The 22,210-nt window shown below is 39.3% G+C and overlaps 1 protein-coding gene across 1 annotated transcript in view; it reads left to right on the top strand.

The window, feature by feature from the left end:
• LOC137006158 (zinc finger protein 585A-like) overlaps nt 1-22,210 on the top strand; it is a 567,148-nt gene that overhangs the window by 153,093 nt on the left and 391,845 nt on the right. Inside the window, exon 4 of the mRNA XM_067366698.1 lies at nt 19,457-19,466. Within this exon, the coding sequence (XP_067222799.1) occupies nt 19,457-19,466 (10 nt within the window). The remainder of the gene's footprint in view (nt 1-19,456; nt 19,467-22,210) is intronic.

Genomic DNA, 22,210 nt, shown 5'->3' with positions numbered 1-22,210 from the left:
GTTCAAATAATATTATTTTCTGTAAGAAAAATACACTGAAAGAATTGAGGATTAATCTGAGATTTGTTCTTCATTGCAGGTACGATTTACCAAGCTTTTCAAGCCAGCAAGCCAGAAGAGCCCAAATGTGGAAATCTTCTCAAATTTTCAGCTCTTCTTCTGATGAGCCGGCCGATGAGAGGAGAGTTCGGAAACAGAAGAGAGGCAGAGGCCCAGCTGACCAGGATGACAGGGACTTTGGAGCATTTCCCCTGCAGTTTCCAGCGACGGCGAGTAGCACCCCGCCCACAAAAAAGAAGCGGACCGCTGCGGGGTTTCCACCTGACAGAATGTTTTATGACAGGTGGAGGTCTGTGCAGTTGGCCAAGCGGGAGGAGCTCCTCTTGTGTAAGTTGGTGTGATTTACTATAAAAAATTGAATACATATTTCTATAATAAAAGTAACAATTCACATTATGGACAAGAATTTTAATTTTAATTTAACATTTGTCTTTGACAGCCCAGTGTTCAAGACGGCCCCCGTCTGTCAGCAAGGTGTCACGGCTGATCCAAAAAGAGGCTTGGACTGGCAACTGTCCTTGCCCCGAGGATGTAGTGGCAAAGTGGAGACCCGCCACTAGGGTGCAGGTCGAGTCGGATCCATGGATCATCACTATGATCCAGAATCAAAAGTGGACAGGCCTGGCCCTCAAGGACTTTGGCACAAAAGGACAAGGTATGTAGACATAATGCATAAAAATGCATACCATTTTTGTCTTGTAAGCAGATATTTGTACTCCTGGAGTGAATACTAATTGCATCTTTTTTTTTACCACAGGAGTTGTTGCCACGTTCAGGTGTGCGGCTTTCTAGGTGCTATTTCTGTTGGATTAGGAATAATACACAGAGAAGCAACTCTCTCGCGTTCTGAAGCATGGCCGCCATTTTGAATCGGACCCGCTGGTTTTCTGCAAATATCTCCGCAAAAACAGCACCAAAAACCATGAACAAGGTACCGTTTTTTGCAAACGATGGATACGTCATGTTTCCGCCAAGATATTTCGCCGTGGGTTACCGTCGCGTCCAGGCCGAGCCAGAGGCCTAACACCCGGAATTTAGGGAGAAGGTGAGTGCATTTTTTTCATCTGTAACGAACAATAATAACTGAAAACATCTTGGTGATACAGATGATGATGATGATGATGATGATAATAACAGTGAGGATGACACATGATGACAGGTAGCCAAGGTGAACAGGCCTGATGAGACATGCATATATAGAGAGACATACACTCACCTAAAGGATTATTAGGAACACCCGTTCAGTTTTCATTAATGCAATTATCTAATCAACCAATCACATGGCAGTTGCTTCAATGCATTTAGGGGTGTGGTCCTGGTCAAGACAATCTCCTGAACTCCAAACTGAATGTCAGAATGGGAAAGAAAGGTGATTTAAGCGTGGCATGGTTGTTGGTGCCAGACGGGCCGGTCTGAGTATTTCACAATCTGTTCAGTTACTGGGATTTTCACGCACAACCATTTCTAGGGTTTACAAAGAATGGTGTGAAAAGGGAAAAACATCCAGTATGCGGCAGTTCTGTGGGCGAAAATGCCTTGTTGATGCTAGAGGTCAGAGGAGAATGGGCCAACTGATTCAAGTTGATAGAAGAGCAACTTTGACTGAAATAACCACTCGTTACAACCGAGGTATGCAGCAAAGCATTTGTGAAGCCACAACACGCACAACCTTGAGGCGGATGGGCTACAACAGCAGAAGACCCCACCGGGTACCACTCATCTCCACTACAAATAGGAAAAAGAGGCTACAATTAGCACGAGCTCACCAAGATTGGACAGCTGAAGACTGGAAAAATGTTGCCTGGTCTGATGAGTCTCGATTTCTGTTGAGACATTCAGATGGTAGAGTCAGAATTTGGCGTAAACAATGAGAACATGGATCCATCATGCCTTGTTACCACTGTGCAGGCTGCTGGTGGTGGTGTAATGGTGTGGGGGATGTTTTCTTGGCACACTTTAGGCCCCTTAGTGCCAATTGGGCATCGTTTAAATGATCCTAATAATCCTTTAGGTGAGTGTATATCTGATGTGAAGTCTTCATTTGGTCAGCATTTAACCCAATTCTGTCAGAGTAACAAGCTATGCTTGTCAAGTAAGGCCCTCTTGCCCCATGACAGCTACACATATGTGAGTGAGACTTGGAACACTACCTCATGGCTTGACCACTGTATATGTACTGCTGATGCTCATGGAAGTATTGTGAAGGCTGAAATCTTGTATGGGATGGCCACCATATACCTGTATCTTATGTTGAATCTGGAGAGCCTGCCAGAGCTCATTGATAAGAATAACCATGCACAATATGTGAAGGTTGAGTGGGCTAAACTCACTGAGTATGATCTACAGCATTATTACAATTTGTCTGAAAATTACCTAGGAAATGTTCAAATTCCTCATGAAGCGTTAATTTGCAGTGATATCATTTGTGTTAACCAGAATCATAAAGATGTTCTCTGTCATATGTATGATGAAATAGTGACAGGGCTAACTTATGCTAGTAAATCATTCTGTAACAGAAGGTATAAGAAACATAATGTTAGACCGGGATGGAATGCGCATTTTTGAGGGAACTTCATAAGCATGTCAGAGACGCTTTTAACAACTGGGTTACTACTGGTAAACCAAGAAGTGGCCCTGTATGTGAAGCAAAGAGACAAACAGTTAAACAGATAAATATGCTGTTCAATTCATAAAAAATAATGAGCATACATTCTGTGCTGACTCTTTAGCCCAAAAACTGTTACAAAATGAAGTGCAGAATTTTTGGAAAAGGGTGAAAGTAATGAATGCTGCTAAAGTCCCCCAACCTTCTATTATTGAGGGGGTTACTGGGCCTGAAAATATTGCTGAACTCTAGAGAAACATTATAATGATTTATTCAATTGTGTTAAAAGTGAGTACTTAATATTGGTGATGTCTGTCATGAAAATGTGGTAGTCACAGTTAAACAAATTAATGCTGCAGTTAAGAAATTAGCTTTGGGTAAAACCAGTGGCCTAGATCAGATTTCAACAGAACATTTCAAGATTGCCAGTCATAGACTGGGGGTAATGCTTTCATTATGTTTTACTGGATTATTAATGCATGGTACATTGCCCAGTTCTATGCTGTCTGTTCTGTTTCTACCTGTAATTAACACTCTCGGGTCGGCGGTCACGCGTTTTTTTTTTCTAACCAGTGTGAAAGAGACTCAAAATACTCTGTCAATGTTGCACATACAATTAAGAGTTATACACCATTTTAATCTGTGGAATATATTCTTTCATTTGTGTACACTCAGAGTAAAAACAGAATGTTGTGCTTTTTGTAAAATAAAGAAAACTAACATGATGCGTGATCTCTCGTCTCCCTCTGAACAAAGTCCAATCTGATAGTTCTCAGAAAATGAACTGTAACTTAGTGAATACTAATGACAAAAAAATTAGACTTATGTCTAAAAAAACGTTAAGATGTCAGGTTTTAAATCGTGCAAGTCAAATCGAAAACAAATATTCTGTGTTTATGTAATCTGTATGAAAAGAGAGCCATGTCAGACGCCCGTGATTCAGCTCATTATCCGCTAATGCGGCCACGCCCACGGAGCCAGCGCTATTCAGACGCAAATTCTGAGTCAATACATGCATTCATCGTCTAAATCGTGTATTTATTGTCTTGAAAAGTGTTTTGAATAGCCATAGTTAGCGATCTCTGGCCTCTGTTAGTTCGGTTAGTTCCTGGATTGCCTATTCTTCTTTAGCAGGCAATTGTGGACTAAAGGTGTACAGAGCGCCCTCCGGCTGCAAGTATGAATTAAAAACACAGTATCCAGCACTCATAGTAATGACAATAAATCCTAAATAAATATTACTCCTCTGTATAGAAAATTGAAAAACATATGAGAATCCATCAATATTTCTCCAAATGTGAATGCTTTTAAGCTAAAAGCCTATATGAAATGCCAGAGGTAACAATTGTTCAGACACTTTGCATCACAGAAATACATTATATTTTAAAGAATATAATAAAATACCATTATTTTAAATTGTAATAATATTTCACAGTATTGCTATTCTGTATGTTTGATTTATATTATGATCAGCTTGAGGCATGATCAACAGAGGGTTTTTTCACAGCCTACCTGACTGAAAGAGCTCATTAATATGCAGTTCATTAGAGGTTCTTTATGCAATTCTTTTGTCTTAGGTGAGAATCACCCATTATTCATGATTATTCACGCCTCCACGCATACTGTGTTTCTTGACCAAAGATGTTTTAGAAAATTTAAATCTCTCTATTGTTTTATATGAACAAGCAGGCAGCATAATTTTTACCTCATTTTGAAGCAAAAACTCTAGTCTACAACCTCAAATACCCAGAAGTCTTCTGAACAAAGATTTAATATATATTTTTTGGCTTTATTTCAGGGACTTAAGTTTTTTGTTTTCAATAACCACGCATAAACGTTATTCCTTCAAAAACACAAACATGTACATACATGTTCCTCACATATTATGGTAGCCTAGTTTGTGCTGAATACAGTGTAATGACACTTTTTCCATTAATATGTTTATGAACAACTGAAAAAAGCACAAATGTCAGGGCATGTCAAAACTTCTCCAGGGTCCCAAAAATCTTCAGACCCCTGAGGGTTAAGGATAAAACAGGAAAAATCTCCAGTATTGAAAACTATAGGCCTATTGCATTAGCCGGTGTACTATCCAAGGTATTGGAATTAATACTTTTAGAGCAGTTTCAGCGTTATATTTGTGTCACTGATGAGCAGTTTGGTTTTAAAAGTAAACACAGAACTGATGTGTATTTACTCATTAAAAGAGGCAGTAAGGATAGAACTCCACTATGTTTCTGTGCTTCTTTGATGCCTCAAAAGCCTTTGACCGTATTAATCATGGCAAACTGTTTGAGAAGTTGAAACAAAGAGGGGTTCCCCCCTATTTAATTCAAATTATACATTTTTGGTACACACAGCAAACAATGAAAGTAAGATGGGGAGCTGTAACATCCAAACCATTTTTAGTGTCAAATGGAGTGAGACAAGGTGGGATCCTGTCACCTTTGCTGTTCAATTTGTATGTGGACAGTCTTTCTCAAAGACTCAGGCAATGTAAGACAGGATGTATGCTGGGTGAGAGACTCTTAAACCATCTACTTTATGCTGATGACTTGGTCATCATGTCTCCTTACTCTGCAGGACTGCAGCAGATGCTGAGAGTCTGTTCAGATTATGGAGAACAATATGACATCAAGTTTAACTCAAAGAAGAGTGTAATAATGGTTGTAAGAACAAAAGAGAACCTTAAGTCTGTGTTTCCTGTGTTTTACTTGTCTGGAGAGGAGATTGCTGTTGTGGAAAAGGTCAAATATCTTGGTCACATTATCAGGAGTGACCTATGTGATGATGATGACATTCAGAGACAGTATTGTAAATTGTATGCACAAGCAAATATGCTGGCACGCAAAATTCACATGTGTTCAAATAAGGTAAAAGTGTGTGTTTAAAGCTTACTGCACCCCGCTTTACACTTCCCATTTGTGGTTCAGTTTCAGTAAAAGTAAATATAGGAAGTTGCAGGTTGCATATAATGATGCAGTTCACATGTTATTAAAGGTCCCTCGATGGACAAGTGCCAGTCTGTTATTTGTTCAAAATAATGTTCCCACACTAAGTGCGGTGATTCGGAATTTTGTGTATACATTTATGAAGTGCCTTGATCTCTCACACAATGATATTATAAATGTTTTAACAATGCCTGAGCAGAGCACCGTCACATTTAGCTCTGAGCTTGTGTAAGGCCCGCCTAATGGGTCCAATGACGGTTTCCCACAGGACGGGGAAGGTTAACGCGTGTATGCCTGTTCAGCGTCTCTATTAAGTTTACTTAATTTCACTCGCTTAATCTGACTCCAATTTCAAATGATTCTTATTCTAAGGGTTGTGTCTCCAATTAGAAATTAACCATTTGTTATGTATTAATTTAGATATTGGATTATTCTGATTACCTTATATCTTCAATTATTTCGTTCACTGCAGTCCCGGCATCGCTTTAGAAGAGTCACTTCGGCCGATTTGAGCACTCTTCCCGGACACAAACTCGTTAGTCTGACCTTAAACATTGGATGCAGGGTAAATATCTACCTTTAAGTCGGTCGCGCTCTGCTTACTCGTAACAAAAAGCATAGTTTTGATATATTTACGAAAACTGCAACTTATTTAAGGCAGTGATTGTCAGAAATCGAAATGGACTTAATTGACGTGCCCCATGCTCCATCTATTAAACCTTTCGTATGAACAATCCTGAACACAGATTTGAGGTAATACCTTTGCTTTGATCTACTAGAAATAATGGATTAAGAATAATACAGAATCAACCAAATATAACATTTTATTTGTCAAGTAAAAATATATCATGCCAATTACATTACAATTAGACAATTAGAAGCCAATTCAGAAATTGTTTATTACACCAACACCTGTTTGGGGGAGAGGAGAAGAGACACCACCCAAAAAGAGGACAGAATTTTCCTTAGTTTTCCATCTTCTTCATAATTCTAGTGACTGCTGTGAAATTGAGACCGTTTTACCAACCGCACTGAGACAAATTAAATGGTACCAAACATGAAAAGGGAAAAACCATAGATACACAAGTTACATTATATGTTTTGAATAACTTTCAGTGACTTGAGCCAGAGGGAGGGGAGGTGTGTGTGTGTGTGTGTGTGTGTGTGTGTGTGTGTGTGTGTGTGTGTGTGTGTGTGTGTGTGTGTGTGTGTGTGTGTGTGTGTGTGTGTGTGTGTGTGTGTGGTGGGGGGAGGCGTTGTCCTTTTGGAGTGGGGGCAAGGCGTTGTCCATTGCTACTTCTTTGAGATCTTCTTTCCAGATTAAAGTTTTATTACTTTATTGCAGGACACTTTATCTCAGTTTTTGTTTAGCAGGAAAATCAAGCCTTACACTCTGGAGACACTAGAGAAAGTGCTTATATGGTTCCTAATTTGTTATTGTATTGTTTTGTTGTATTATTGTTTGTTTGTATTGTTTAAATCAGGGGTCTCAAACTCAAATTGGCGAGGGGCCGTTTCTGTGATTGACACCTCATAGGAGGGCCATATTAACATTCAAGCACAAGCAAGCGCCACATTTCAGAAAATTTACTTTCCTTTGCATTATTTCTCATTTACTTTCATTAGGCCTACTAAAATATCTTTATACCTATACTATAAATATTTTATTTACCATACTAAATGTAAACAGCAGTGTCTCTCATTGTTAGAGTGTAATATAATTATATAATACTATTACTAATATACTAATATAATACTATTAATTGCAATAGTCTGGTGCAACTTCTCACATCCAACAAGATATAAAAAAAAAAAAATTGTAATTTAGGAACAAAATCAGCAACATTTGTGGCGTGGAGGGGTCAGAAATAAACAAAAAACTGGAGCTATATATCAACTTTATTTTGCCAAAAAAAATAAAAATCTCTCATTGTTACACACATTAGCTATTAGTTTTTAACATTTAGTGGAAGTATTTTCCATTACTTCATGTTAGCTTAAATAACATTAAAATCTTGCACTGAACAACACTGTACTGAACAAATACAATCCCTGAATACATTTGTAGACTCTTCTGTTTTTTGACAGACACCTGCAGCGCTTCTGCTCACACAGCTGAGACTCATTTGTCCAAGATGCCGTTTGAGCATCGGTAACGTTTAATGGTTGCATCGGACGCGTTTCGGTGGTTTTAAAAATCGATACTCGTGACTTAAAGTCGAGTGCTTTTACTGTAATTTAGGCAAGCGCGCTCATAATAGAAGCGACGCGGTTGAGAGCGCGGCTCATGGTTGCATAGCAACGACAGACGCCACTGGAGCGAAAGCACATTGGAAAGAAGAATGCGGCGCGACCGCATATGTGACGCGATATGTGAATGCCCCCAGGGCTGCTCGACTGGCCTGCGCCGATACGCCAGCACTCATGGGGAGGAGCTCACAATAGAGTTTGTAGAGCAAACGGGCACCCCCAACGCTCAGAGGTACACACACACACACACACACACCTGATGTAGGTCACGTGTCACACACCTGTCAGTCTCTCTTCTCACAGTCTCTCTGTCTTTCAGGTTCAACTACCAAGTGAACACACACACACACACACATACTTGTTTTTGTGAAATGTGGGGACATTCCATAGGCGTAATGGTTTTTATACTGTACAAACCGTATTTTCTATCCCCCTACACTACCCCTACCCCTAAACCTAACCCTCACAGGAAACTGTGCACACTTTTACTTTGTCACAAAAACTCATTCTGTGTGATTTATAAGCCTTTTGAAAAGTGGGGACATGCTGAATGTCCTCATATTTCACCTCTTTTTGTAATACCTATGTCATACCCATGTCATTATACACATTTGTGTCCTGATATTTCACAAAAACAAGTACACACACACACACACACACACACACGAGAACTGCACAGATGCTCAGGTCCACACACACACACACACACACACACACACACACACACACACACACTCTGATCAGTCTCTACATAATCAGACACGACGCTGAAGCTTTTACTGTCTGTCTGTGTAAATGCTGAACTTTCTGGAGTGAAGGACACAAACGCAGCACACTTCACTGTCGTCATCTCAGACACGCGTCACATGGTTACATTTTCCCAGCTCAGCTGTTCAGTCCACGTGTTTATTTAGAGAGCAACAGCTGCACACTTCTGTATCACACTAACCACACCAGCCCTGATCCTGAAGCTGTGAATCTGCAGTCAGAAACACATTTCACACTGAAGCTCCATTCATTTCTCCTTTAACACCTGATCTATGATGTGTGCAGCCGTCCACCAGCTCCTCGCCACCTTCCCATCCACCACCAGCAGCTCTGAGCCCACCAGTGTGATGGTGACGGTAATCAAGATTAAGATATCATAAAGCTGTTCTAGCCCGCATCCGTTGTAAACATTGCAAATATCATAACAAATCTTCTTCTTTGCACACTGTGTTTCTAATCTTTCTTTCAATAATTTGTGTTTGGCTGAAGGAACCATTATATTTTTCTATTCCCTTCATTCGGTGCTTTAAAGCTCAATTCACACGGCACAGAGCGATGCCCACAAACACCGACAGACAGTTGATGAGTTTTGCGTCTGAGAAGTGACACAGGATCATTTTGTTATGGTCGGTGTCTGTCAGTGCGCTGTGAATTGGCCTTAAAGAGTTTGTTCACCCAAAAATGAAATTCTGTCATTTACGCGCATCATGTCGTTCCAAACCTGACAGACTTTCGTTCATCTTCGAAACACAAATGAAGATACTTTAATGAAATCTGAGAGATTTCTGTCCCTCCATTGACAGTCCACATAACTACCACTTTGATGCTTCAAAACGATCATAAAACTAAACTAATATAAAACATAAAACTAATCATAAAACTAATCCATATAAACTCAGTGATTTAGTCCAAATTTTGTGAAGAGACTGGATCACTTTATTTGATGAACAGACTGAATTTATGCTTTTCACAGATAAACATTCATCAACTCACATCAGATGTGGTGAACTGAAGCTCAAGCATGTTCGTTTGACGTGTAAGAACCAATGAGATTCATTCTCGTGTTACGCATCACGTTTGAGCTTCAAGAACCAATGAGATTCATTCTCGTGTTACGCATCACGTTTGAGCTTTCAGCAAGAACAACGACATGGTTAAATATCTTTGAATAATTCTTAGTTGAATCAATATCAAGATATTCACAGATCGATGAATTAAACCTGTCACTCATATCTTTTAAGTTGTTGTGATAACGCCATAGGTCACGTGATGAACGATGATGATCACATTCACTCTTAACGTGATCAGGCTATAAAGTATGTACTCTTTTAGCGCTCGTCGAGTCAATACTTGTTGAAATGAAGTAGCTGCTCAGAGTCGAGGCTGTAATGTGATTGGTTGATGAGACAGCTGATCCTTGCTGAGGTTTGATCTCCTGATGGAAGATCTGGAGGAATCACAGCTGGAAAACGGCCATCATTCAGGTGAGTCTCTCTGACGGTTTTTGTCTCAGTCTGAAGGCTTTTGATTTATTCTTGTGGAAATCTGTGTTTGTTTGTTCTGAGATCAGTCTCTTAGATTATCCATAAAAATCCAGGGTTCCTCAAATCTTGCTCTGGTCAAACACTTCTGAGCTTCTCAAAGTCTTCAGAATCAGTAGAATTTAATTAATTTAATTTGAATTAAATGTTGTTTGGCCAATATTTAAAAAAGGATTTGATCTGCTATAAAAACAATAGCAAGAAGTGTAACAACAACCACCATCATCTAGCTGCAGGCTTTTGATATATGTATTAAATTATGTACTGTATTATGTATTTTTACAATGTTGTTAAAAACCATAAAATAACTTGCTTTTGTTACTTTCATTAAAACATTTATTACAGCCTCATTGTTTTAAGTCATTTTAAAGACTGTTCATTGTTGATTTATTTTTATAACCACACACACACACACACACACACACACTAACTAAAAAGATAATAAAAAAGGTTTTCAACCTTTTATACCCACGCACCCCTACGTTTATCAAATTTCACTCCTGTTTTTGCTCAAATTCAGTTGCATCAAATCTGCTGTATAACATAGCCAACAATTAGCTGGCGAAAATGCCCCCCTCGTGGAAGACTAAAGATCAGGTGCTCGCGCCCCACAGGTCGTAAACCCGTTTTAGATGAAGCACGGTGTGTCCGTCACCACATGCTACTGTTAGTCTGACAGACGGAGCATGATGTTCTGAAGATGAATGAAGGTCTTACGGCGTGCAACGACATGAGGATGACAGAAATCTCATTTTTGGGTGAACTAACCCTTTAAAATGATACCAAACATGAGAAGTGAAAAACAATAGATTCACATAATGCATCATACGCAGTGTAAAGTCTTTCTTTGAGAGCTTTCAGTGACTGAAGTCTGGGGGAAAGTGTTTGTATAGATGAGTGAGGAGAGTTTGGGCAAGGCGGTGTCTTATGCTGTTTCTTTGAGATGTTCTCTCCTGATGAGCTTTATGGTTTGATTTCAGCTTTTGTCTTGGCGTTGTAAGACTTGGTTTTCCTGCTAACTGCCAGGGGCGCCGTTGGCACGGGGGACAGGGGGGTCAGGACCCCCCGCAGTTTTGAAAAGACAGAAATCGACCCCCGCACTTTTGATAAGGGCTGCTTCAATTAGTCACACTATATCATCTTTTAGCTTTGGATATTTTCTTTCAAATGAGACCATTTTCACATTTCTGCGAGCTTCCATTCGTAAATAATCAGCTGTTTTGTTGCGGATGTGAACAGGAAATGCGCTCTCGAACTGAGAAACACGCGATCTCCAAACACTCGATCAAAGCGTGCTAATGTTTTAGGACAGGTCGATGGTATATAAATCATGTCCGAACATTAGCGTTTGTCAATCATGCCAAACCGTCCGGACTGTTTTGATTTCGGTAATTAGGCTACATCTTGAAAGGCGAAAGCATTGGTGACATCTACAAAAGAGATATCTGAAATAGAAACGAAAGTGATATTGCCTCATCCAGTGGAGGAGATCTGTGCATTTAATTGGTATGTGTATATACTGTAATACTGCGTTTACAATGCTTATCAGTGGCGTGCACTTTGATCGTGAAAGTGAAAGTGCCTTCTGCGGTCGCATCGTGGTGCTCCCGTGTTCCCGATGCTCCGTGCACCGCCTGTTGTCATAACCCCCATGTTAATGTTATTCTGGATCCCATTCATTACAGATGCAAGGTGAACCTTAGTCTGTGTTTTATTCATATAATATTATATCTTGAGTTCATTTCAAACAAACACTGATCTTCAGAAATCCTGCTGAGATTAAACCTTTCTTCTCCTCACAGCTGAAAATGGCTGTGCTGCTTCATGAAGTGTGGAAACCGCCATACGGTGTCTGTTTTCAGGATTCACTGACCAACACAACCATCTTATACTGCAACATCATCAATGCTGAAAAATATCCACTTCTTTTCTTCTGGTTTGAAATGGTCTGAGGGCAAACTTTTCTTCATGGAGATTGTCAGCTAGACAGAAAATCATGAGCAAATGAGTAAGAGACTGAAAATGGTTTTGTCAAAAGGTTCCCCCATAATGAGCCCAACATAGAGGCCCAAACTGATAAAAGCCAAAAGAACAACCAGCCCAGAAGAGACTGGAGCTGAAAGGAGGAAACATTATATTACCATACCGCAGGGAGGAAAATGAGAGAGATCTGAGCGAGCGTCAAACAGACACTGATTCACCACGAGAGCTTTTCAAAGCTCCTGTACTCCAGTGCAGCTGTGATCAATGAGTCTTCCAGCATTCTGATTGGAGGAGGAGGACGAGTGGGAGGAGCCTGCAGTAATCAGGCCATGAGTGAGTGATCAGCATCTCTCTCAATGATAATTTCAGTTTTAAGAAAGCAGTTGAATATTGTTGTGGCCACACAAGGTTTCCCTCACAATGACTGAACTGCCTCCTTCACTTTAACCTTTTGTTTCTCCTCTCCCTGTCATTCTTCTACACTGTTTACGTCCTATAGACAGTCAGTCCAAAGTTTTATTCAGCGATGCATGTTCAAAACTTCAATGCAAAAACCTTATATTTCATCGACAAAGATTCATGCAACATTTTAATAATAACAACATCTAGTTTACCCAAATGAGAAAGTTCATGACAAGTTAGGGGTTTTTAAATAAACGAGAAATACTTAAATATTATATTTAAAGATTGTTACATGCATGTATATTTATGTATTTGCCTGCCCTCTAGGGGCAGGAAAAGCGTGATTTACCATTGTTCTGATTTAGCAGATCCTCTACAACTGTGGACTATTTACACAAGCTTAAAGGAAGTCAAGTTCCCACACTTCGGCGGCGGAACTTGAGCGGCCGTCCCGAGTCGGAGCTGCACTCGCTTTTGTGTTTATCCCTTTTATTTTTCCTGTCTAATTTCTCCCACTTGTTGTTATATTCCGTTTTATTAATAAATTCCCCTTTTTGATCGAGCCGTTGTGTCATCCCTCTTTTGTGTTATAGCAGTGGCTGTAACATAATTGGGGGCTCGTCCGTCGTTTTTCTTTTTTTTTCTTTTCTCAGCTGTTTAGTGTGGGAGGAAAGAAAAGTTGTATGGCCGTGTTTTCGTTGTGTTTGTTTGATTTACTTTTCGGTTGTGAGTAGCTACGAGCGTCCCAGGTGAGTATTTGCCCTATTTATTCAGTAGTCGTCGGGTAGGTTTGAACCTGCCACTTTGTTATTTTGCTTTTTTTATTTTTAGTGGTTATTCGGCGTGGAGGCACGCTTCAGTTCACCGGCAGCTGATCTTGTTAATGGGATCGGTGTGCAGGTGTTCATGATTTCAGCGTTTAAAGTGGCCTCGAGCCCCTAACGCCACTGAAGACTAGGGAATTAATTTAATGTTAAATGGGGTAAATACGCGTGTGTTGTGGGATCGCTTTTGGTTATTCACTTTGTAAATTTAAATCGGTAAGTGAAGTTTATTCTTAATTCGTATCATGCGTGGTAATTTCGTGTAGCGGCCAAAATCACTGTTTTCTTTAGTTTTGACCGGTAAAGTTTAGGATTTGTGAAAACGATTTAGTGGTTTCATTTATGAGTATTTTTCTGAATTGTGTTGAAACCATTATTTTCGTTATTTTTGGTGAGTAGCCTACGTGTGTCGAAATGACTTCGGTAGTTGATATATTTCGGGAGTCTCCTTCTGAAGAACTGCTTTTATCGTGCACAAAAGAGCAGTTATTGCAAATTGCAGAGTCTTATAAAGTTGAAATCGCTCCTAGGTATAAGACTTTGAAGGAAACTTTGCGAAACGTCCTTAAAGGCTGTCTGGTGGAGTTAGGCGTTTTACAAATGCCATTAGAAAACGTTAGTGTTGTGGAGGAAGTGGCTGATCCTTCGGTAAGTGAGAATGCTATTCGATTGAGAGAGTTGGCAGTTAAAGAAAAAGAATTGGAGTTAGAGAATGCCAAATTAGAGCTGCGAAAGCGTGAACTTGATCATCAGTTTGCTTTGAAACGAATGGAGTTAGAGATGAGCTCTAAGACTGCTCACGCTGCCTCTGATGATTTTGATGTCGGCCGAAATCGGAGGATGGTCCCTCCTTTTTGTGAGAAGGACGTTGAGAAGTATTTTTGTCATTTCGAGAGGGTTGCAGCTTCATTAAAGTGGCCTGAAAATGTTTGGTCTTTGCTCTTGCAATGCGTGATAACCGTGTTGGCCGCACCTGACCATTCACAACAGTTCAGTATTGTGGTGGATGCTAGCAATGTTGGGGCGGGAGCTGTCCTACAGCAGATGGGTGCTGATGATGTGGAACACCCAGTGTGTTACTTTTCTAAAGAGTTTAATACTGCACAGTTAAAGTATTCTACTATTGAAAAGGAGGCATTAGCATTAGTTCTTGCGATTCAACATTTCGAGGTGTATTTGTCCAGCTGTTATTCGATCCTTGTGTATTGTGATCATAATCCGCTTATCTTTTTGAACTCCATGCGCAATTTTAATCAGCGTCTTATGCGCTGGAGTTTATACTTGCAGCCATACGACCTTGACATTAAACATGTCAGAGGTCGGGACAACGTGGTCGCTGACGCCCTATCCCGGATTGGATAGGCCTGTGGGTAACGTATGTTTTTGAGAAAGGTGTCTTTTAGTAGATGCACTTTCTTGTGGTGACGGTTCACTTTTGGGGGATGAAGGTGTTACATGCATGTATATTTATGTATTTGCCTGCCCTCTAGGGGCAGGAAAAGCGTGATTTACCATTGTTCTGATTTAGCAGATCCTCTACAACTGTGGACTATTTACGCGAGCTTAAAGGAAGTCAAGTTCCCACACTTCGGCGGCGGAACTTGAGCGGCCGTCCCGAGTCGGAGCTGCGCTCTCTTTTGTGTTTATCCCTTTTATTTTTCCTGTCTAATTTCTCCCACTTGTTGTTATATTCCGTTTTATTAATAAATTCCCCTTTTTGATCGAGCCGTTGTGTCATCCCTCTTTTGTGTTATAGCAGTGGCTGTAACAAAGATTTAAATGTCCGCACCACATGAGTGTATTGTGAGGCTCACACGTCAGAAATTGAATAAATTATGATGAAACATTATATGCTGTTCAGATATTCCCCTTTAAACATATAAAGTATCAGCTGTATGCAAAGTGACCCACATTTGGGTTTTGACCACTGTAATATACAGTGTAATGCCATTTTTACCCCCCTGCAATTTGGAAACTGTAATTTTGACCACACTCTACAAAATTACTAATATACATATGTGACATTTAACACTTTTTCTTTCATCATTATTTATGTTTGTAAAATATTAACAAATATTTTCTGTAGAAGTTAAATACCTCTGAGCAGATCAGAGTTTAGTCCTCTTCTGATTCGTCCCTTTGTTTCTGCTGATATAACGCAGTGTGTCATGTGAGACAGGTACATGTGTGTCATTCTGGAGGAAATCATGAACACATCCATGAATCATTGCCCAGCTGAAATCTGTCTCAACTTTTTGAGGCTAGAGGTGTTATTTAAACATTTTAAAGGAAAAACAGGTTAGTCAGTGCTGGATAGAAGGTGTGCTCTGATCAGATGAGAGCGTCTCTGACAACTGTTGTTCCTGTGGTTGATGTAACAGGACATCTACATAATAGAGTACACTTTTGCAATCTTCAGGTTTGGCCACAACAATATCTGTTGAATCGAGGTACAGAAGAAGAGTATTTTTCTTCTTCAAGTCTCTCAGTATTTGGAGTTGATCAGTTGAGGATTATAAAAGGGGAAATTGCCTCAGACTGTACATACTGATGCTGCAGAGGACTGAAGTGTTGGTTCAAGTCTTCCTCTTTCTGAATCTAGAAGTGGATTTGTGTCCATTCTGTTTTCAAGATTGCTCTCACTTGAGATTTTTTGCAGTACTGTGAGTGGAGGAACCTTATTTGTGTTTCCCTCCATTCATTTTTGTTCATCTCCAGCAGCAAGTTTTTTGATGTGAAGGTGCATAGGTGTGAATTCTCTCAGCTTCACCTTTAACGCTTCCTTTTCACTGCTAGTGCGTCTTTGAAATGTAAGGCCTTTTGAATGGTCTATTTGGCCAGAAACTTCCACATTAACCAAAACGCAGTCTGCATTTTTGGCAGGTTCTTCCAATATGTAGAAATCAAATTTGGTGCATCCTGGAAATGTACAACTGGCCTTACCATGCCAGTATGGGTACAGCCAAAGCCACTGGAAGGCAAGCCTGCAACTTTAGCCAAAAAAACATAATGGAGAAGGCAAGCTTGTTCATTTCACCAAATATGTCTGAAAGGTTGCTGAGTTGAGCGAGCCATTTGTCATCGTCCAAAAACTCTGCAAGCTCTGGTCTCTTGTTTGCAAGAAAGTCACGCATCTCCTCCCTCGGATAGCCACCTCACGTCAGTGTGCATCAGCAGGGTATGGTAATCAGCGCCTACCTCTTCACAGAGAGCAGTGAATATCCAGGAGTTGGTGGCTCTGCCTTTCACAAAGTTCACGTTTTTTACGGCCACATCTAAAACTCCATGTAGACTGGGTTCTATTTCTGTTGTAGCAAGCGCCTCTGTGCAGAAAGCAGTGCGTTGAAACAGAAAGAAGAGCAACCTCTCTGATACGCTGAACTACTCCAGACTGCCTGCCAGAGTACTGCCAGTCATCGCGGCAGCTCCATCAGTACAGATCCCAATACAGTCGCTCCAGTTTATCTCATCTGATCTCATGAAATTATCCAAAGTTTCAAAATATTGTTTGCCGTCGTCGTGGTACGGAGCTCTTTACAAAACAAAAAATCGTATTTTATCTCGTTTTCCCATTCATGACACGTTGGTAGACTCATCTATTTGAAGATGCGAAGTTATTACAACGAAGTCACGCAGAAAGCTAACCCCTCACGTCTTCTGACATTGTTTCGATGCGACGTTTGACAGTGTTATTTGATAATGGTATCTTAGCCAATTGTTTTGACTTATCCTCTCCAAATAATTCCTTGACAATCTCTGTTACACATGGCAAAATCAAAGTTTCTGCAATTGTATGTCCTTTCTTTGCTTTGGCGATTTTTTTTTTTTTTTTTTTTTTTTTTTTCAGCAACTGTGTATGATATTTTTAAAAGTTTCTTGTCAGTAGCTGTGTCTTCCCTCATCTCATTTTGGGAGTGTGTCAATTCTTTTGCCTTGTGCTCAAAAAATGCCCTGGGCTTGTTGCAGTATTGGGGATGAGTTGTCTGAAAATGTCTCATAGTTTGGACGGCCTCATGCATGTGTTACCAAGGACTTTGCTGCAGAAAATGAAGTAAAACCATAGTTCAGGTAACTATCTTGGTATTTCCTGCATTTAGTGTTTCTAGTATTGCTAGCACTGTGACCCGGATTGGTGGGATAATTAATAATGCATTAATTTCAACTTTTGTCAGAGAATAAAGCCTCTGGAGAATGCCCTGGAAAAAGGAGACAAATATCTGAAATAAAATCATCTCTCTCAAAAACAAGTAAATATATAAATATATAACAAAATATTTCCTGATTTCAAGGAGTTGCAGGTCCTGAAAAATACAAGTAATCATAAAGTCACTCTAGTCCTGGAGGACCTACCTGGGGAGTGCAAGGAATCTGTACAAACTCAACTGCAACTCGGAGGAAGGCAAAAAAAGTGGCGGGCGATTTAGCCATAATTTCAAAGAAATTGCGCAGCAGCTTTACCACCATAGCCCAAAGTGCTACCGCCACCTCAGAAGAATATTTGCCCGTCCATCTCCCTGGACACTAAATAAACATGTGATGAAACGTGTGGGATTCTTTCATCAAAGTAGGTCACACAACAGCAATTAACAGTTTTTGTATGGCTAAATTGTATCTAATAATGTAAAATATTGCCAATTTTCAGCCTGGATTCCTCAAAAAGGTTATTTACCAGATAAAAAAACCTGGCAGGCACAATGACGGACAAGGACATGATGTGCTCTCTTGTCTTTGATGAGATGGCCATCAACGACAATCTAGACTATAACAAGAAGATGGACATCATTGAAGGCCTTACACCTGATGGCCATTATGCTTGCCAGGCAATGGTCTTCATGGTCCATGGCATAGCAAAAAAATGGAAACGGGTATTAAATAATTTTTTTTTTTTTTTTATAGTGTTACCTAAACAAATTGCAAAAATAACGGTTAAAATAAAATTGCCAGCTGAATCTTTCACCCAAATCTATCATTTGTCAAACAGACAGTCCCAGTTTAAACTTATGCCACTGGCTTTGACAATGTTAATGTTGTGTAAAACTATGTCTCCATGCAGGCCATAGGTTTTTTTCTCAAGAACATCCATGACAGGAAACCGAATCGCCTCTCTCCTAAAAGATGCAACAGGACACCTAGAATCTGCAGGATTAATGGCAAGTAATTTATTTATTAAAGCACGGTTTCCTTACAGATACACAAAAAACTGATTTGGTTCTTATCTACAGGTAAAATGTGACCAGGCAGCAACTAATATACTGGCGTTAAAACCCCTTGGTGCTTCTCTTAATACGAAAGACGGCACCGAATCTGCTCACACTATCAGTGTTGGAGGGAAGGCCATCTCTATCATTTTTCAAATCTATTCAAATCAAAACGGAACAACTTCAAGAAATATGGCCTGAATGTAAATGTGCCTCCAATTATTACAGTTAACATATCATTAATTTCAGTACAAATGTGCTTCCTTGTCGTTCCTTCATCTGCACCTTTTTTTTTGTGAAGCATTTGGTTGCACGTCAGCTGTGATAAACAGACATCCACTCATGTATTGCGTGTGTAACTGTGGCCAGATAGTGAGAGTTTTGCAGGTAAACCACTGCACACTGACCACCTGTAGAGAATGCAATGTTTAACGTCATTGATGGTGCACTCGTCTTGCCTGCCAGCAGCGGTCGGCCAGTGTTCGAGACCGACTCAGAGCAGAGGGGTTAGGACTGGTGTTTAAGTTTTGGTGGCAGAGCAATGAAGAGTGTGACAAAGTCCAACCGTGTTTTTCAAAATCTACTTACCACACCTTTAAGATGCGGTGTTCAAACCATGTACAAATTCATAAGTCAACACTGTTGCTAAGTATTTTCTGATTTAAAACCACAGTGAAAAAGAACGTGCCAGCGCTTACCTCAGTAAATTCACCGAGTGGATCTTTAGAGTTTGTGCGAGAGAGTCGAGGCAGGACTAATTAGCATATTCATATATCCATGAAATGAGGCAAGGGTATAGAGTGACATTCAAGCTATTTTAATGCATGAAGAGTTTTTTTTTTTTTTTTAAATGTGTCATTATGGTGATCAAGAGATGCGACCAAGTAAAGCCTGATCAAACGTACCTGTGTGAATTGTACAGTAAAAAAAAAATGCAGTTACATTATATCAAGGACAAAAAGCATATTCTTTTACCTGTTGTATACACACAGAAATCCGAAAGACTCAATTTTGATTGAACACCTCAGGGAGTGCATTCAGTTGGCATCTGACTGGAAATTCAGGTTAGATTGTAGTGGGATTTTTTTTCCTATCCATTAAAAGCTATTACATTTCTATAAGTTATTATATACTTTTACTATTATACCTCTATTCAACATCATGCAGATCTGGAACAGTTCCTCCTTGTGTCCTGAAAGTGCAGGAGGAACTGCATCAGGCAGGAGCAACACACCTGTGCACATCCCATCTGAATCAAGACTGCATTGAGGTAGCCATAACTTTTTGTAAAAACAAGAAAACAAAGATTATAAGTATAAAATGAGCACTAACAATCATAAACACGACAATACTGTCTATACTGTTTCCACCGCCAACATAAACTCTTTTTTCCCAATGTTAAAGCTGAAGTATGTGATTTATGCATTGATGGTATCAAAGCAGAATTGCAAAAAAAAACTTAATTTTACAACATATTCCAGAACAATCTAATCTTCCATTGGTTGTACAAACCGCCGAACCCAACCTCACACCATTCTTCTAGAAGAACTCAGGCTTTAAACATCTCTCTCCTTTATGTGTCATTACCACAACCTATTTTCAGTCATTTGTGGAAAGAGGGGTCACCGCTTCCACCCACCTGCCCGAGAGTTTGCAGCAGCACTGAAAAGTGTTACTGTAAGTGACATAATGAGCAGCTTTTCTGGGACAAACTGCATGATCAGAACATCTTCTGAGGATGTACAGAACAGGTAGAAGATCACACAGGAGAGCCCCTGGTATCACAAAACATCCACATATCTTCCCATGCATAATGTCTGCCAATCATCAGAGGGGAAAAACAAACATACGGTCTCATTTAATTTAACCACATGACAATTCAGCGTCAAAAGGAAGTGGTCGGAAGAAGAGGTTGGAGCGGTGGAAAAGAATATGATGCAGTGCATACGCAGCTGTCGAGTGCCTGGGAAGAGGGACTGTGTCTCATGCCTGTTGGCTGAACCTCAGGCACTGAAAAACAGAGGCTGTTATTATTAAACACAGAACTACTGCTTTGAAAAGACAACAGAGTCAGTAGGACAGGTCTTTCTAAATATGTCCGAAATGAGGATGTCATCTCTCTCCTGACAGAGGACATGAAGGAATACATGCTGCCCCAAATTATATATATTATTCAAATTATATGTTTGTTATATATGCATAAAGTTTATGTTGTCCATACAGACTTATATATTATTTGACTGAGAAGTTAATTTGTTTCCTCTCCTAATCAGATTGCTGGTTCAGCTCTGTAAATAAGCCCACTAACACGTTCTCAGTATTTGCATTCAGAGTCATTTTATCTGTGACACAGTTCTTCGATCCCTGTTAAGATTAAGCCAGCTTTCCCAAGCACAGGTCTCTGCAGGATAGTAATAAGAGTTACCAGATAAACAGAGGCATTTCCCACTTTGTCACCTGATTGGCCCACATCACAGTCGGGGTCGGTTTAGGGATGAAGGGCGTCATTTTCGTTGCAGTGATTTATAAACATGAATTTCGGTCTGTCGCTTAGTTGTTGCTGATTGAACTATTAGCAAAATGTTGACGGGGTGGGCCATTTCAGTCATTGAACATATTTCTTTAAGCCATGATAAGATTACAATCAAGTTTATCAGAATTAATTTCAGGGTTTTTTTTTTCTCCGCTGCTGTATAGTTCTAGTTCAGCAGCTATCTTAGAATTTCTGTGTTTATACATGTTTTCGGTAACACTTTAGAATACTGTATCTTACTTACTACATAACTAATAAGGAATTACTGCAGAATTAATTGGTAGTTCTTCATTAACACTCAAGTCACTACTATTAACTACTAAGGAATATGTGTTAACTAATCAGTATGTCATAGCGTTTTTTAATTGTGTTAAGTAACTATTAGTTAATCAGTAACTAATCAATTCAGTCATGCCTCCTGAAGAACTATGATTAAGTAACTACTAAGTCAGCTTCAGGAGGAATAACTACTAAGTAACTATTAATGAACTGTGAAACTCAGTATCAGGTTATGGCCCTTTCTTCTTTACGACTAATGTTAGTTGATTTACTTAGATTTATGCCTACTGTACTGATATATATATATATATATATATATATATATATATATATATATATATATATATATATATATATATATATATATATATATATATATATAATCTAAGAAGAGTTTCGTTGCAAAACGAAAAAATCCATTTTGAGAAATGTTGGTTATTTGACATTATTATTTAAGACATCAAGTCAAGTTCATTCAATTTTTTGTACATTAAACTATTACTTGAGCTCAGTGAAGGCCAGGGACACAATATTCTTAAAATCCAGGATATTTTTTATTTAATTTTATGTCCATAAATAGTTCATAAATAAGTCAAAAACCATGCCAAAATGCAACATATTTATCTTAACATTGTCAAACATCTTAAATTGGTTAAAAAAAACAATACATCATAAATATATGGAATAGTATATACAAAGATTGATTAATAATAATAAGATTCTGAGTTAGTTTTGGCCAGAACATACACAACATAACATTTTTTTTTATATTTCTATATATGGATATATATTTTCCATATATCCATCTTAGGCTAT

Source organism: Chanodichthys erythropterus, chromosome 3, assembly GCF_024489055.1.
Source record: "Chanodichthys erythropterus isolate Z2021 chromosome 3, ASM2448905v1, whole genome shotgun sequence".
Taxonomy (NCBI): Eukaryota; Metazoa; Chordata; class Actinopteri; order Cypriniformes; family Xenocyprididae; genus Chanodichthys; species Chanodichthys erythropterus.
The sequence above is the reverse complement of the archived record's forward strand: the minus strand, read 5'-3'. Positions and strand labels throughout refer to the sequence as shown.